This window comes from Strigops habroptila, chromosome 8 (genome assembly GCF_004027225.2).
Source record: "Strigops habroptila isolate Jane chromosome 8, bStrHab1.2.pri, whole genome shotgun sequence".
Classification (NCBI taxonomy): Eukaryota; Metazoa; Chordata; class Aves; order Psittaciformes; family Psittacidae; genus Strigops; species Strigops habroptila.
In genome coordinates this window covers 39,946,602-39,964,851 of record NC_044284.2, presented here as the reverse complement: position 1 = coordinate 39,964,851, position 18,250 = coordinate 39,946,602, and the positions used below count along the sequence as shown (strand labels likewise).

General features: G+C 38.9%; 1 protein-coding gene across 4 annotated transcripts in view; it reads right to left on the bottom strand.

Annotated features, from left to right (window-relative positions):
• RABGAP1L (RAB GTPase activating protein 1 like) overlaps positions 1-18,250 on the bottom strand; it is a 252,449-nt gene that overhangs the window by 49,499 nt on the left and 184,700 nt on the right. For 3 of the 4 annotated variants that reach the window (XM_030493475.1, XM_030493474.1, XM_030493476.1), the window contains one exon: positions 7,444-7,572. In XM_030493475.1, the coding sequence (XP_030349335.1) occupies positions 7,444-7,572 (129 nt within the window). Of the gene's footprint in view, positions 1-7,443; positions 7,573-15,053; positions 15,720-18,250 lie in introns of those variants that run through there. The other variant, XM_030493477.1, reaches the window with a different exon arrangement.

Sequence of the window (18,250 nt, the reverse complement as noted above, 5' to 3'; positions counted from 1 at the left end):
TCTAGGCTTAGAAATAAAAAGATAACTTTTCTTGTGTGCACTGAACTCCCAGTAGACAACAGAGCTTCCTCCTCCACTGTTCAGAGAGAAGAGAATATAGAATTTCTTTGGGCACAGGAATCAAGTTCTAAAAAAATAAAGACATAGTATTCTTCAGGGTCATGCAGGTTAAAAAAAGAGAGTTGTCACAGACAACACAAAGACTTAGGGTAGCAAGGGTTGCAGCATCTTGGCCCCAGGGTCTTTTGCATGTGAAGATTTCCTCTGAATTACCGCTGTGCTACTGACTGCCGAGATGCTACTTCTTTCCTCAGATCTGACTGCTTGAAAGAGGTCCGAGAGAAGCACAAATGAATTTTCACCTCCAGGGAGAGTTCTCCATCTTAAGCCTCAACAGTTTTGTTGATGCCGGAGCCAGTATCAAGGAACACTTCTTGGCCAACATAAATACGGGGCACAGAGCTCATTTCTAGGCGTTTCTGCATCTACACTTTTACCTACGTGTCTTTATCAACAAAACATGAAAGCCTGTGGGTTCATTCCTTTTATATTGTTTTAAGTGCTGATCCTGGGATACAGTTATCTTTCCTCTACGGCCTCTTCTGCCTAATAGAAGTGTCTTGAAAGAGGATAGCATCTTACTGTGAGAACAAGAGGTACTGCAGACCTGCCATGCATCATCACCAGTCTTTTTCCATATTCAAACTCAACGCATCCCTCAGAAAAATCAGTTAGAAGTTACTGGGTTTGTTTCCTTCAAAGGAAGGGAAAGTTCAGATTTTTTCTTCTGAAGAACAACTAAGATGATTACTATGTTAACAATAGTAACTCTAGACACTCTGCTACTGCTTGACATACAGACCACCAGAGGTAGAAAACTTTTTTGTAGAACATTTTAATGTGTCGCCATAGAGGAGGTTAGTTAATCCTCCAGCCAACCTGCATCTTCAATTAAAATGTGTCCAGTTCAGCCTGGGAAAAAATTTCATTTCCTCTTACTCCTAGAGCAGTTATTTTAGATAAATCATGGCAAAGATGGCAGAAGACAGAACTGTCAAACAATGTGACTCCCTGCCACCTTCATCTGCTGCTCTCTGTACTATTTTCAGTATCAAGGATAGAAAGGAGGTGTTTGTTATTCAGCCAGGAGGAAAGAGCCAGATTCAAGAAGCTTAAGCCAAAAGACCTTCTGAGTATGCTTTCCTCCTTCCGTTCTGAATGGGAAAACATCTGTCATCCTGGAAAGCCATGACTTCTGATGGCACGAAGGTGAACAAAACAAATTTAGGTGGCTTGCTGGACCATGGAGCAGATTTCAGATGTCCCCCGACATTTCTGAAATTAAACCGTTAATAGTGTGGCAAATTTCTTCAAGAAATACGCTGTGATACAATTACTGGAGATCAGACAATGAAGACTTCTATCCACTTTTCCACCTCAAACTTCTATAGCTCTTTAAAGATCCTTACCTTCAACAATATTATTGTTGATGCCATTACTCATGGAAGCACATGCTCATATGCGAACAAATGACTACTACAAAGACACCAAAATATTTGTATTCAGTCAGGTTGCATAGCTACTTTAGATGGTTAAAATGTGATTACATTTAACTATTATTAATAAAATCCTATTCCTTCCCTACTGATAAATTAACAATATAACTGATTTAATTTACAATGCCAACTCAGCACAAATGAAAAAACAAACAAACAAACCACAAACAAAACCAACCAAATCCAAACAACCAACTAGTTTTACTAATGCTTAAACATCATGAAAATAAAACCTCACTACGAGGCAATATGTCTGCTCACTGGAAAGCCAGATATGCAGAGTTCAAATAAGTAGTTCCTAGCTGAAACTGTTTTTTTTAAATGCATGACACTTTCTATGTTGTTAACACTTATTTCCAAGATTACAATAGTATTTAATGTCCAATTCCACCGTAGGCACTTTAATTTTATTCTCAGGTGCCAGTTCATTGTGCTGCGCTATACCACAAAGCCAAGCAGAAAGAAGGAAGCTGAAGCTGAAAACAAAACGGGCATTCAAAAACATGACCCTCCTTACAAGCACAATTAGATCCTGCACTTTGGAGATAACGGCACAGACATAATAAGCAGAATTGATCATTGGCTTTTAATAAGAAATCACATGCAAGCATGGCAGGGTTTTCTATAGATCTAAATACAATTATTTTCAATTTGGTTTGGCCTTTTCTTGAGAAGTTGATAAACGAGCAATTTCTTTCCTGTCCTTTATATTGGAAGATTAATTAGATACATCACTGGTAGAACCAAATGAATAAAAGGCTTGTGCAGTTTCAGGGCCTTTCTGCAGTTATCTCCTTTGCTTTTCTGTTGCATTTGTGTTATCTTACCACCTCTCACAATAGAAAAAAACCCAAAGTATATAGATAACTAAACATATATACATACAAACAGAAAGAGAGAGAATGCACTAGAGAAAACAAGTGAGCTATTTTTACTGCTTTCCATTGAAACTCACATAAATCAATATATAATTGCCTGTTAAACCATCCCTGCAAAAAATTACTTCCAGATGAATCAGCAATAGAGGTGTGAATAAAGTAATTCACCCACATTGGTAAAGCGTGAGCTTCAAAATTTGAATTCAAAACATCTGAATAGCAACATTATTAAAGTAAATCTGTTTTAAAATTGTACAAAGAACAATTTTGAGATGAGAAAAGCTTAGCACAGCTCCTTCAAAAAGAAAGGCTAAGGCCTTTTCTTTTCGACTCCACTAACAGACCTGTTTTTCATGAGCCATACAAAGGTCCTGGTTCAAGCCACAACCGTGGATGCACTCAGGTGAGATCAATAACCTTGTCAGTACAGTGACAGGTGACAATATGTGTGTGTTTGCTTTGCATTGAAAAATACACATTTTTTCTCAAGGCCGTTTGCTCCTCTCACCTAAGGTCCTGAGAGCAACAACCCTGTAACACTGCTGGATTTGCTGGGGAGAGATTTACATGGCTAGGAAGAAGCTTTTCTTAGAAGAACTTCAATATACCAGGTCTTTCCTGCCACTGACGATGACGAAAGATGAGACAAGGAGTCGCTGTAATCCCTGAGACACGTAAAAGAAGGTATCATTACAGATGCTGCCCCATAACCAGGAAAATCTTCCCTGCAGGTTCCTTTACTCAGTTCCTGTCTAGTCCATCCCATGTGTTCCCCTCACCTTCACTGTGCCTGAGGGGTGAAAACCCACAGTTGAGTCCCAGTATCTCTCTACCTACTTGACTGCTACACCCAATTTCGTGGCATTTCCAGATCTGCAGTGTAACTCATTTTGAATGTTAACTCTGCTCCATTTCCAAATATCACAGGACAGTCACAGAGATATGGGCACAACTTCCTGAATTCACTTGAAAACTGCCAAACCGGGAAGTTTTCATATGGAGAAAATCTCCCAATGAGACTGACTTTCTCCCATTCTACTACCTGACTGAAGTCAGGCATAAAAATAGAGGTGATAGGCTTCCTATATTAAAATCAAAGCACACTGCAATTTCTTTAGGACATACACAGATCTCTACATGAGAAACTGCATTACAAGATGCAAAAGGCAATTGAGGCAGATTTAGTGAGTATGCAGAATGTGTTAGTTGTTTTAACAGGATAGCACCATTAAGCTTAACCTTCATCAATCTAGAATAAGATCTTTCTTCATTCGTTTATCAAATTGAGCTTCCAGAGACAGAAAAAACTCTGAAATACCTTACAAAGAGAGAACCGACACAGGAGGAACATGCCCCTTCCTCTATAGAGGCAGTGGAAAATTAAAGGTATGGCCACTACAGATTAGAAAACTAACAGGAAACAAAGGAGGACAACCCCACATTCATTAACCCTAATTTATCATCTTTTATTAAATTTCACTAACCCTTAAATCAGCATATGACACCCTACTTGGAGAATTTATGTCTTTTTCCTCTGTTTGACTGTTTCAGAGCTGAGAAATGTGTGCAATATTGGGGTCTATCTACCTTAAGAGTCTCAGCAGATGCCTTCATACATTCAGTCTCTTTCATGTGAATGTATCTTCTACTCTGCAAATGTTGGCTACTATGCCAACTATAGCCGGGTATTAACAGGACCCTAACTCTGCATATATGCACATAACATGCATAATACAAAAACAAAGGGAAGTTTCATAGGCCATATTATTTCATACGAATTAGTTATTAGCATGAATTAGTTCAAAACATTCCTAAACCATGGAATACTACCCAACAATCACCTGCTGGAAATCACCACTGACTTTGTTCATAGTGATTTCCTTCCTGGTAAATGACTGAAATTCAGACCATGGATAATCACCATGGATAATCCTTAATTGAATGAGACACTCTCTACCATAATTTATATACAATTTTCAATAGGAGCTTTTTCCTCTGTATTTGCAGAGATTTCTTGAGGGAGAGATTGATGCTAATTCTTTTTGTTTTAAAAACAGGATAAAACTATTTCCAATGCATCACCTTCAAAATCCAAGGGGTAGGTCCTGAACTCATGAGTTAAACCTAAAAGTTGTGAAAATAAGGAGAAGAAACACCAAGTATTTTTTCACTTGACTTCTCTGGAACAATGTCAGCTAGAGCTTAAGGAGGGGGGTGGAGCAAGGAGAGGTGGATTTTTATTACATGTTAAATGCCTGTTTTGTTTTGTGGTAATATGGGGAAAAAATAAACACCAGAAAAGATATAGCCAGACTATGAAACCTGGCCACACCCTCATTCTATTTTCATGTTTTTATGCCTCAGTAATTAGCTTAGAAACCTAAAGAAAATACTCCCTGGCACATACTGTGTGATAACTTTCTCTAAAAACATCTGGTGTTTAGGCTACAAATACCAATACAGACAAGAAGCAGTTGAAAGACACACAGTGCCTCATTCAGGAAAAAAAAATAAATGTTTCAGGGTCTTGTTTGGGGTTTTTTTGAACAAAACAAGTTTTGCTGCATTCAACAAGACAGACAACTACTCTTCATATAAAACCTCTGCATTCCCTGGGATCTCTTCTAGTGGTGATTACCAAGACTATAATTCCTATTTAAGCATGTCAACTCCTGCAATTACTAGCTCCTGTTTGTAAATAAGTACCATGATTATAATACCTAATCACAGAATCATGGAATAGTTGAGGTTGGAAGTGACCTCTAGAGAACATCTTGTCTAAACCACCCCCTCAAAGCAGGGCTAACTTCAACAGATTGCTCAGGGCCAGTTGTATTTTGAATATCTCCACAGATGGAGACTCCACAAGCTCCCTGGGCAAAGCGTTCCTGTGTCTGATCACCCTGAAGTTAATAAATATATAAATAGCTTTTAAATAAATACATTTTTTAAATTTCTTTTTGTATCCACTGCCTCTTGCCTATTCACTGGACACTACTGAGAAAAGCCTAGATCCCTATTCTTTAGTTCCTCCCACCAAGTATTTATAAACAGTGACAATATCCCCTTGAGCCTTCTCTTCTCCAGGCTGAACAGCCCCAGCTCTCTCAGCCTTTCCTCACAGGAGGGTTGCTCCAGTCCCTTAATCATCTTCAGGGACCTTCAGTGGATGCTCACCATTGTAGCTGTGTCTTGTCTTGGGGAGACCAGGCCTGGACACAGTACTCCAGATGTATCTGTCCAGGCTGAGTAGAGGAGAAGGTCCACCAGGACCCCCGGGTCCTTTACTGCCAAGCCGCTTTCCAGCCAGCTGGCCCCCAGCAGGTCCCGGTGTATGTAGTTGTTCCTCCCAGGTGCAGGACCTTGCACTTCCCTGTCTTGAACTTCACAAGATTCCTGCCGGCCTGTTTCTCCAGCCTGTCAAGGTCCCTCTGGATGGTAGCACACCCATCCAGTCCATCAGCCACTCCTCCCAGGTTTGTGTCATCTGCATATTTGCTGAGGGTGCTCTCTGCTCCATCATTCAGGTCACTAATGAAGAGTCTAAGCAGTACTGTCATAGTATCAACTCTGAGGTACAACACTAATGACGGGCCTCCAGATGAACATCCTGTTCCTGATCACAACCATTTGAATGAAGTAATTCAGCCAGATTTCAGTTCACCTTACTGTCCATTTATATAGTCCATAATTGTCAGTTTGTCTACAATGATGTTATGGGATACAGTGTCTGTAATTGCTGTACTTGAAATAAAAAAAATTCTCAGCTCTCCCCTCATGCACCAAGACAGTCATCTCATCATAGGCGGCTATTAACTCGGTTAAGCATTATTTATCCTTCATAAAGCCATGCTGATGACTCCTGATCACCTTCTTCATTATGAGGTGATTTTCTCTCCTATTTAACATGCCATTTCCAGTCAGAAGTTACATTCCTATGATTCAGATTTGGCTTTCTAAGGACATTCTAGTTGGCAAAAGTGAGAAAAGTTTATCCAAATAAATAAAAACTGTGAAGTCAGTTCGACCCTTGTGTGTTTTAATTCAATGTGGGACATCAAGTTAACAGTCAAGGCATCACATAATCACTCAGTAGGGATGCATAACACAAATAACAAGATCAGTCTGAAATAAGTATGAATGGAAGTGTCTGCATGCAAAAGAACCAGAAGAAATGATATAGAGAACAGGTTATAAGAATGGCATGTATTGATAAGCAAGAAAACAAGTGACAGCAATGAAACTGACATACAATGAGAAATGTCTTGCTACACCTAGACCAGAAAGCTGGCACTCTGGTGAGACCATACTAGAGATGACCAGCCAGTCAGAGACCCGCAACAAAGCTACAGCATGTCACCTGTGCCAACAGGAAGCCAGGCTAGGAGCCACAGAACCACCCGCAATGAAGAAGCAAAGGAGAGCAATGACAGGCTGAAGCCACCAAGCTTCTGAGGGAAAAAGACCACACCATAAAAACTGTTTGACTCCTAGAGAGTAGAAAAAGTTTGCCTAAAAGCCAGTTTATTGTCACCAATTAAGAGGAACTCAAGAGACATAGCAAGGAGTTTATAGCCACTGTCCCTCATCCTCACCACATCCAATACTTGTGGTCCTAATATTCAAAGTACCACCACCTTGGACAGGGTAGAATATAAAAAAATATTCTGTCTTGGTAAGCTTGATATACAAACAAAACTAAGTTTCTACCCCAATATAATCATCAATTAATGAATTAGCAAGTTCTGATAATTCAGTTTGATCACACATCAGTTTTCTATTTCAAATTTTTAGGTTTTACCAAAGCAGAGGGAAAAGCTCAAAGCTTTACTTTCTTTAAATATAAAAAGTGTGTACGCGCATGTGTGTATAAATATACAAACATACATAAAAATAAACTAATGATTTCATTACTTTACTTTCCACATGTTACTGCCATTCTTAACATTGCAGCTTACTTTTCCTGTAAAAATTCCAGGTGAACGAGAAGAAACAAAGACCATCCTTACCTTAATGTTGCAGGCTTGTTCCATCAGTCTTCTGGCGTTCTCTTCAGCTCTGTACCTCTTGGGCAACTGAACCCTGAAGAATTTTAAAGCTCCCTCAAAATCAGCTTGTAGAAGGTCCTCTTTCGAGGTCTGCAATTAAACACAGGAAACTACAGTAAACACTGAGAACAGGGCAGTCATGCTCTTTTACCAGATTTGTCATTTACTGAATGTATTCCAAACCATCAGTATTCTCATTAGCTAAAAAATGTCATCCTTGAAATCAGCTCTCTAACCCCTACCTCATAAAACAAAATAGAGGCTAAAGGATATCCAAGGAATCCCAGGCAGAGCAGCACAGTCAGAGGATTGTAACACATTAATGTATTTTATCCTTCTATACCTGCAGGGTAAGAAAGGGATTCTGGCTCAGCCTGTCAAGATGTCACTCAGTGAAGGAAAAAACAAAACCCAAGCAAACAATAAAAGCCTAGAAAATGTATAATATTTTCTACAGAGCTTCTGCATTAGACCATTGCTGATTCTCATAATGCTGCCCTAAAAAGACAATGTATATATAGATATATATGGTTGCAGACATGAACAGCAGAAGCAGAAATGCATATGACTCATAAAAGGCATCAGCAAGTCAATGTGCAGAAGTCTGTGACACAATTTCTCAAAGAACACTGTGCCAGAAAATGTTTTACATGCTTATTTCTACATCTCTCATAACACTGTACCTCTCAGTGTGGTATCAAGCCTAGCAGGTCAGAAGATGTTAAACATTCGACATTAATCCAGTTCTGCTACTGACGGAGTAATATGATTCACAGGGAAAAATGTATTCATCTTCGGATTTACTAAGAACTACATCAAGAGATTTAGCAGATAGGAAATACCAAGCCTTGGTATGCCTTTAAAAGGTTCACAGAAAATGAATGTCCAGACAAGACATTTAGGACACCATGTCAAAAATATGAATGTCAAGATCTTTAACTGAGAAAGAGTGAGCAAAGATGTGTCAGCATAGACTAGGATCATGAAGACTGGCACCGTGTATTGAAGTAGTATTACAGATACCTCAGGAGCAGCACAGGTACCTCTGGTTAAGGTTAATTGCTGAACTAATTGCTCAAGTACCATTGCCAACATTTTCATATGTGCATCCTTCGCCTTCTCATGAGTAATGCCCACTGCCATTTTTTGCCTTGTTATACACAGCAGATACACTACATACACATAGTTTCAAAGTTTGATTCCTAACTATATTGTCATCCACTCAAAATCCTTTCTGTCTCCAATTTCAGATGTCTTTCCATAAAACACACTTCAGTCAAACACAAAAGATTTGGCTCTACACAGGAAGAACTGGGGAAAACCATGCAGCCTTTGACATGCAAGAGAAGAGGCTCAATGATACTATTTTTTCTCTTGGGTGTTAAATATAATTATCACTGCAATGCACAGAAAATTTTACTTTTATTTATGAATCCTCGTTATGCACCCCACAAACCAGCATCACTAGTCCATTTACATGAAAATAATTATGTCTGCTATGTAAAAGCCCTTCCAGACATCTTGTTTACCAAGGCAAACTGAACTTCAGTATGGTGCTGCATATATGTAACAATAATACTCAAAACCTAGCTTAATATATTCCACATTTCTGCTGAAAATGCTACAGCCCCCTAGCCAGAGGGTCTATCAAAAATAGCAATTTGGTGGGGGGAAAAGAGAAGGATTTTTAAAGGGATTTTAAGTTAGGTACCAAACTTGGTACAGCCACAGAAGTTAAGGGGGTATTTTCATGGTTATCTGGTATCTCTGACAGTGGAGAGCATGAGTTGACATCAGAGGTGTGCCACCACAACACTGCTAATCATCACTGCTGTGCCCAACCTTTCACTTTGGGAATAGGCATAGCAGTATCTCCTTTGATGTCCCCAAGAGTCTGTAAGGACAAAATCTACATTGTGCATGTTTACCTATCAACCCATGTATTTCTGGAGATTATTATACTGTGTACCCTAACGGGCACTGTTGTAGTAGTTTTTGCTACATCAATCACAAGGAAAGCATGAGAAAACTCCAAATACAACTAAAGTAGCTTCAGCATATCCATTTCCCCAGGACTGCAGCATTTTTAATACAGACAACTTTCTGTCATCAGAATCATTAGAGTTCTTCCAAGATCTATTTGATCCTCCCTTCATTCATAGCCAAGGAAGCTGCTGGGTCATCACTGCAGGGACACAAAAAGAGCCTGCCTTCAGGATGCTGATGAGAAATGTTCAGCTTTAGAAACTATCACATCTGGTTCTGTCCACAAAAATTTGGCAAAAGGACTATGTGGCTGAGACTCAATCAGACAAGACCAGTGTAGTGTTGACAGAAAGCTGGTGCAGTTTGGTATCTAATGAATCAGATCCACTCATGAATGCAGCTATGGCCAACACACCTGTTTCTTCAATATCATATTTCTTCTACATGAGTTTTACTGAGGTTAGATATGCTTTTGCCAAACTTGAGACTAGATCACTCACTGTTTCATATGCACGATGGGCTGTATTTAGGATTATCTGCAAATTGTAGAGCATGGTGGGAGCAGCCTGTCACACCGGCAGCACACAGCATCACTGCCAAAACCCGTGCTGGCAACCAGGCTGCTGCTGGGCAAAGTTCAGCTGGGTAATGTTGATCAAAAAGCAGTAAATGGTTTGATAACCAGCTTACTTGAAAGCGATTTCTCTCCTTCCCTCTCAGAGATGTTGACAGCTGTGATCACTATACAATTCAAACAGATTTCCCTATTACATTGTAAATTTGCCTTCTTGTGAGACAAGCTCTCCCGCATTTCCAGTACCCTCCTCTTCCTCATGCTGTGGCAGCCTCTCCCACCCTCCTCTGAAACGTGGCCCCAGACACAACTCTGACCCCAGGTGTAAAGGAATACCAGCCAACCTGTAAACCCATTTTGCTGCTGTTGGTGGTTTTACACAGAAGGTGCTCAGATAACTGCAATGCTCCAAGACAGGCTGGCTGGTACGTGCTTCCAATAGAGTGGGAGGGTGTTTTCTATTAAGACTTCTGGACAGTTGCTCCCAGCACAAAACAAACACCAAACACACTTTTTGCTAAAGTTTTAGCATTTCAGTAGAAGCTGAGCTATCCTAATTTGAAGCATGTGTTCCTCCTAGTGGTCCTGACTAGACATTTTAATTTTGTGTATCTTTTTCTTAAATTAACATAATTCATTAAGAGTTTTAGAATTTTTTAGAAATCTGAAGAGAAATAAAAACTTGAAGAAGGTAATAATCAACAACTAAATTAACCTGCCAAACCTTAAAAAAGCAAAGGCACCTACCCTTTATGTCCATAGCACTTCATTTAAAAATAAATGCCAAAAAAGACAGAGGCATGTACATCAGAAAATCAGCCATTACATGTAAAACATTTAAAGTTATATTAATTCTTCCAGGCTTCTGCTTGAATCACTGTTATAATAATATTTTAATAGCCCCCAACAAACCACTCTTATTAAATTGCTTGAGAATTTTGAGTTCTTAATCCTGAAAGATCTTTAGTCAATGGAAATCCCATAAGAATAATGGCAAATTATGGAAATAAACCCCATCATATTGTATACTTTGATAAAATGAGTGGTAGAGCCTATACTGTTCAGCTTTTTCTACTTCACTGAATATTTCATTAAAATAATCTGTTGATCAAAAAATTAGTTTCTCTACTAAAATCACAAAAAATCAAAGTAACATTTTGAGAGCAACAGGAAGCAACATAAAACCATTGTGTGCCTACATATATAGATACATATGCAGTACAAAAAAAAAGTAAAAAATAGGAATGTTGGCATTCTAAGATTCACGTTTCTTGACATTTTGTGATTTTAATCAATAAATCATAAAGGCATCTCAGGAATTTTTTGGCAGCTGTTTGACAGGCAGAGATTTGTAAATTCATTGGTTCGCATCACTCAGCTGGTGGAACTCATCAACAACTTATTTCACTAAACCATCTGTAAGTTTCTTGAACCAATAATTAAAGCTTGGCAGGTTTATTGCATTTTTCTGCACTCTGGGACTTCAGAGTATCTTTTATTATTCTAGATGTAATTTTCAAATAATCATATTTTTAGTTATATTTTTAAAAACAGACAAAAGAGGAAATTCAGTGAGAACTGTGGCCAAAAGTCTCAGTTTGCCTTTTAGGGTTTGACTAAACATGCCCTGAAATGTCCTTCCCACATCACTTATGTATTTCAATGTATTCTTACAATTATCTTATATGGCTTAGTTGAAAGTAAGGGAAAACCCTTTCCAAAAAGTACTAGCAAAGCTTTCAAATCTAAAGGTAAAGTTCTGAAAAAATGTTAATGTCCAAAAAAGCGGAGCAGAATTTGAGAGACTTAAATAATGGGTTTTTGTTTGGGTTTTTTTTTTTTTGTTTGTTGTTTTTTTTTTTAAGCAAATAATGTTACTACTACTTTCCCCAAAATATTTAGAAAATGTGATTAAGACAAAAGACAAAGCCTTTGCTCTTTTCTTTAATTTAATTTCTCTGTCTTCAATTATTAATTCTGCAGACTCATTTATTACTGATTATATCATGTAAAACTCCTATTCCCACCTGGGAACTAATACAGCAGAAGAAATTTCAGATCTACCACACTACCGCTGCTTAATTTAATTCTTCCTCCTCAGATAAAATTTTGTAATTTCCATGGAATTCTATGTATACAGTATGTATATTTAGAATTTCTATAGAATGTTGGTGAGCATAATCTGCCTGTTTTACACTTTAATGGACCTGGTCAGGAACAAGACCACGTTAAAGGCTGAAAAGAATCTGACCATGCTCCACTATGTAATTTGCTACTGGCAAATTCAAAATGTTTACTAGTATCCTCACACTAATTTTTCAGAACATAATATTTAATCTATAACACACACAGTGTGGTTCTAGCGTCTTTTAAGAAGATACAGAATGTAAAATCAAGGTATGTGAGCTATTTTTTCTAACCCGATAGTTCCTTTTCTGCTGGCAGCAACAAGACTGCAATGCTGCACATTGCACGACTTTGCACTTAAACGCAAGCCACAGACCTGACATCTGTTCGGTGACTCCAAGAGGATGAAGTTGACCTTCTGCACTGCCAAGGAGCATGAGGGTGGATAAACTTGGGATCCAGGCCTGGGAAAGTTTGATAGGTAAAGCTACACTGCTACAGTTACACTGGCACACAGTCCTAGTGCAATACATCAAAAAACTCCTTTTATTGGCATTGCTTATGTCCATTTCTTTACTGTGAAAGCTATACTGTCAAACACATTTTATCCTAAATAAGATCTGTACTCTCTGTAAAACACTGTTTGGTACAAAAGTGTTATGAAGAAAATACGGCTTTGATTTTGTGCACAGTGAGTTGGCATCCATAAATACGGCACCGATCTTGCGTACACCCAGTAGTATCCCTCTGCTCAAAATTTCACCATGTTTATATGTGGCTCCAGACTTATAAAGGTAGAGTTGATTCTGCCACATAAAACGCTCATGAAATGTGGATAAGTGCAAACACAGAAACTACTAGCTTCATCCACCCATAGTCATCCCAAAGGGGGTAAATCCACATAGATATAGTGCTGTTTCATCTGCCCATCAACATAGCTGACGCAGTGATTAGGTGATGTGACTAAGGCTGGCCTAAAGGTTATAGCACATATTCCTCACATAGCACTACAATGGTGCATGTTCTGCCTGTCCCAGGCATTTATTCCCAAAACCACAGCGCAGGGAGAAGCTTATGCACATAGAAAAAAAGCTAGTTCTTAATTTTATGAAACACTGAGGTTTTGCAGTACCTTCAGTTCCAATTAAAGTACGAAATCTTCGTCCTCAGAGATTTCTCACTGTTAAAAAATTAACAGAAACACAGTCTCTCCTCCTCTATGGAAGGGGTATATGTCAAAAGAATGTATGTCAGAAGAGGTATATTTAGCTAATAAAACCTGACAGGAAATTGATTCCACAAGTCAAGACTCAAGACTCTCTAATAACACAAGCATTATTTGTATTATTTTGTCTCTGTTCCTTTTTTTTTTTTTTTGGTAAAATTAATAAACAATATTATGACTTTCAGCAAAGGTAAGCTGCCTGGGTGACAAAGTATGCTGTGTTTCCTGGTAATCTCCATCTGGAGGGCCAGATACAAAGCCTGATTAAGTCAAGTGAAAAAGATAGCTTAGTGGTTTTGTCTCTGCTTTCCTTAGAGCTCATCACTAAACAATTGAGAATGATTTGGCAGTCCTTGACCAAGAGACCATCAGCAGAATGGGATGGAAGAGTATTTACACACACTTGGACGTAAACTGGAATAATGCTTACACGTACAATAGATTTAACCATGCATTATCAGCCACTATACTCCATTCTACAAGTGACTGTAGATATCCAAATTCGTCTGCAGCTTACTAGCAGTCCAAGAGTTTGTGATTTTTCTATTTCTATCTAACATCTCACAGTGCAGGGACACATTGGTTCAACCACCCACCATTTCTTTTTTTTTTTTTAACACTGAATACATTATAATACACGGAACACATTCATTTATCTGAGTGTACTGCAGAAGATGGAGACAGGCTCCAGTAGCACAACGAAAATGCTAGACAGGTCACTGTATATAACTACAATATATGACTGCACAGGGCATGGACATAAAGGAAAGGCATCATCCCACTAGAAAATGGGATGGGATCAAAAAACAACTGTCTTCACATGCATAACATAAAAATGACATTCTGGTGTACAAGACTATCAACCAAGTGTACTTCTAAGCTGCAACCAGGTTTAGTCACAATACCCCAGAGCAGATTCAGCTAGGACTAGGTACTGACTTCTGTATTCACCACTGTTTTGTGGGTTTTAGTCTGCTTTGTACAGCAGTAGAAATGATAAAGGCATACTTCTCTGTACTGTATCATGCCAAACATTTTTCAGGCTATTTCACATACAGATATCATTTGCTATGATGGATAAAAACACCTTTAACAATTTGTTTCCCAGATAATTCTATACATGTATTTTAAACTTTTTTACATGCCATCAACTGCCTTTTCAAAATCACAGGAACAGCAGAAAACCGTAATACATCATCACAGCTTAAATTTTTATGAATGTTTAAAATCATTGTGACTTTGATGTCACAAGTGCAAAATTTGAAATGTTGAGTATTAATGCACTTTCCAACAGTATCTAGAAGTAGACTGGGCATGCTTGTTTGGAATCATTACAGGACTGAGAACAAAAGCATTCATGGCTTTAGGAAAGAATTTTTTTATAACACAGCCCTGGTTGTGAACCCTGCAAGCTAGTTAAGGAGTGGCACTGATCCCCATTAGCAGGACTAGTGTCCAGTCCTTCCCAGCTAACATAAAAAAAAAAAAAAAAAAGACTCAGTGCTTAGGAGATGGATTGTGACAAGCTCACTGTTAAAAATAAGGGACGTCTCATGCCACCACCATTCAGTGCCAAGAATCCTGGGTGGGGGGGAAGCAGGTTTGGGAGGGAAGATGGCAAATTCGCAATGAATTAATTTCAAGAAAATGTGATCTCACCGCAAGCAGCCGAGGCACAAACAGGCGATGCCCCATTCCCAGAAGTTCCAGCACCCGACATGCATACTCATTCACCAGCTTGCTTTTCTCGTCATGCATGTCCTGGGACTTTTTGACAGGTGGTGTGAGCTTGGCAGCTGGGGTTTTGCAAGGTACCCCTTCTTCCATGAGCAGTAAGTAGTAAGTATCCAGAGTGAGAAAAACAGGCTTTGAACTAGAATTTCAAAAAGTGCAAGATGAGGAGAGCCAGCCTCAGATCTTTGAAATGGGCGCGGATGGCTGCCTACAGCAATGCCCGTCCGTCTCTCAGAAAGAGAAAAGCATCTCTGCTAAGAATCAAGGAAAAATATGATCCACCGTGCTGGCTCAGCCAGAGTCCAAAGTAGACTTGAAAAGCAAACCAGAGAAAACATGGATCTAAAAATGTACCTAAAAAGCAGGAAAATGGCAGCAAATGAGTGCAGGAAAGCTCAGATAGGAGAAAGGCAATGGAGAGCTTTCAGGGCTCAGTGTCTGTAGATGTGTGAGCAAGTAGACAGCAGCAGCAATAAGAGCAATAAAGCCAGGGCAGTTCCGAAGCTGCAAAGAGAAAAGGATGAGCTCATTGCAATCTCTGATTCGTGACAAGCGTGGCGGCTGCCGCTGCTGCCTCTCGCTGTGAATCAGTAATGAAGGGGTAGGCAAGGAGGGGGCTGGGAAGAGGAGGGGGGGTGAATGAGCATGCAGAGAGCCTCTCAGGGGAGAATGCCGTAATAAGAAGCCAATAGTGAGCGGCTGGACAGCTGAGCTCCCCCTCCCTATCTACCTTAAATCAATTCAGCTGTGAGGTTTTTGCTGTTGAATCCCAGGCTCACGGTACATAAACTGCATCCCCTAACATTCGATGGTTAGGAAGAAATTGGCTTGCCAGCCAATATGACTTGTATTCAATCTGCTTTGGAATAATGCAAATACAGACTCAGTGCAACCTGGAGACAGGCAGGTAGGGCAGGAGACCCTCATTCCTCCCAGATGATGAATGGGAGAGGGGCAAGGACATCATGATGGACTACTGGTGAGGAGAGAGCAGCAGGCAGCTTCTGAGAAGCTGAGAAGCCAGAGCTCATCTTTGCACAGCTTGTGCAGGACTGAATTAAATAATTTAAATAACGATAATTTCCAGTGCTGTGTTCTCAGGAGTCATTTCTAAATCTGGAGACGATGGGCAGAGAGGGAATGATGTCAGCACATGCATATGAATTGATCCTAGAAATTAAATGTACTTTTGTAAGGAAAATGCTATGATGTCACACCTTAAACTGCCTCGCATCACTCCTGTGCAGGGAACAGGCCAAGTACCTCTGCCATCTGGCAGTTATTACTTCATTTCATAGGTCTGGATTTTAGAAAGCATGTTTTTATGCTGTTTCATTTTTGAATTGCCTAATAATAAAATGGGCTATGCAAAAGAACAACATGCATTTCTGATCAGAGTGAGCAGACAGTAATATTCCACACGCATCTGACCTACAGAAAGGTGGTAATTTAAAATATTTTGAGGAGCCCTATGGATCTGAAACACCTTAATTGTAAACACTTCTGCAAATGCATATTTAAGACCTGAACATCATTTGTCTTAACATGCCAAGAAAAAACATATTTAAATACTAATGTCAATTAAAAATCTGTAGCATGGTGTTGTCGAATTGAAATAATAAACACATTCATGAGTAGTTAAAACATGAAAATCATATTAAGTTACTGCGAACAAGCCTAGATAAGTACTGCAAACGGCAGATGAAATTAGAAAAAATGAATGAATTGCATTCAGTTTGATACACCACCCACAGCGGGCTCCTTTCAAATACATTTTCTTGGATGAATTTTTTTTTTTTAAAAACAGGACACTATTACCAAAGGTAGCCCATCCACCCAGGTCACCCTGGATCATGGTGACACACAGAACAGGTGAGAAAGCAGTTAAAGCAGAACCAGCAGAAGTCACAAGTCAAAGATGACAAATGATGACAATGAGTCCTCAACTATTTATCCTCTGGTGATATGGGATTTAAGACAACTAAAGTACCTGCAAATTTTGTGCAGTACTAAATAAGCTTTTAAAACAGGTGGTCTTACAAAAGTTGATTTAAGTATCTCAGATTGTGAAACACTATTTTGCAGACGAAAATCTTCCATATGGTCTAGTCCACAGAGCAGGGTTTTGAAGAGGTGGAGGCTACAGCATTTCTTCCTAGGCTGAGATCAGGGGTATTTACTGAGGTCCTTTTCAAGAGAAGACATTATTCTCTTAAGAGAAAACACAACCAACACACGTTTCATTCTGGTTTAAGATTAAAGTGAAGATTGTGATGAGAACTCTCCTATACTTTCCAAAGTCTCTCTGCATGCAGTTGCAACGATTCTGGTTTATTATCTATTTCATTATTATGTACATAGGTAAACATCACAACGCCAATCAGCTGTCCATCACCAGTTAACGTATCAGCTTACCAGACTGTATGTTTGCAGGGTGAAAGGGCTTAAATGAAAGGAAGTAGCTTTTCATATTTTTTCTGAATTTTTAAAGTGTTTCCATCTAATTAAACCACATACTGTTAAACATGGTATTCTAGAAATATTAGGTTCTATCTTCCACATGAAAATGAAAACATCGCTCAAAACATTAAAAAGGAAGAAATAAGAGCCTTATACTGCATGTATTATCCTGGGCAGAATCACTGGTGACTTGTGGGTAAAACAGGCAAGACGACAGATAATTCAGAGCACCATCTGTGCAAAAAGCCTCAAATTCTTCCTGGCATAAATCAGACTTTAATCTAATAGCTGACTCTCCCTACAGAAATTCAGGTTTGCTTCATTTTGGGCAAAATCTGGGCTTCCGAAAAATGGAATGAAGTGATTATTAAATCTTTAATTCTAGAGAGTTATAATGGGATCCAACAGTTAGTGGTGCAAATTTTTTAGGAATGAGGAAAATTAATTACAGGATTAGCTTTCCAAAAGATAATGGTCTACTACCATCATTATGATTTTTACATCAGGCCTGGATTTCTTGTTTTAAAATAAAGTCCCTAAAATCCAAAAATTTCCAAGGCTTGACAAAAACCCCTTTAATTATCAGTTGAAATCCAAGGCTTTGTGTTTTTCCAGGAACTCCTTTCACACAGTGTAATAGTGAACCATCATTCAGATTTGCA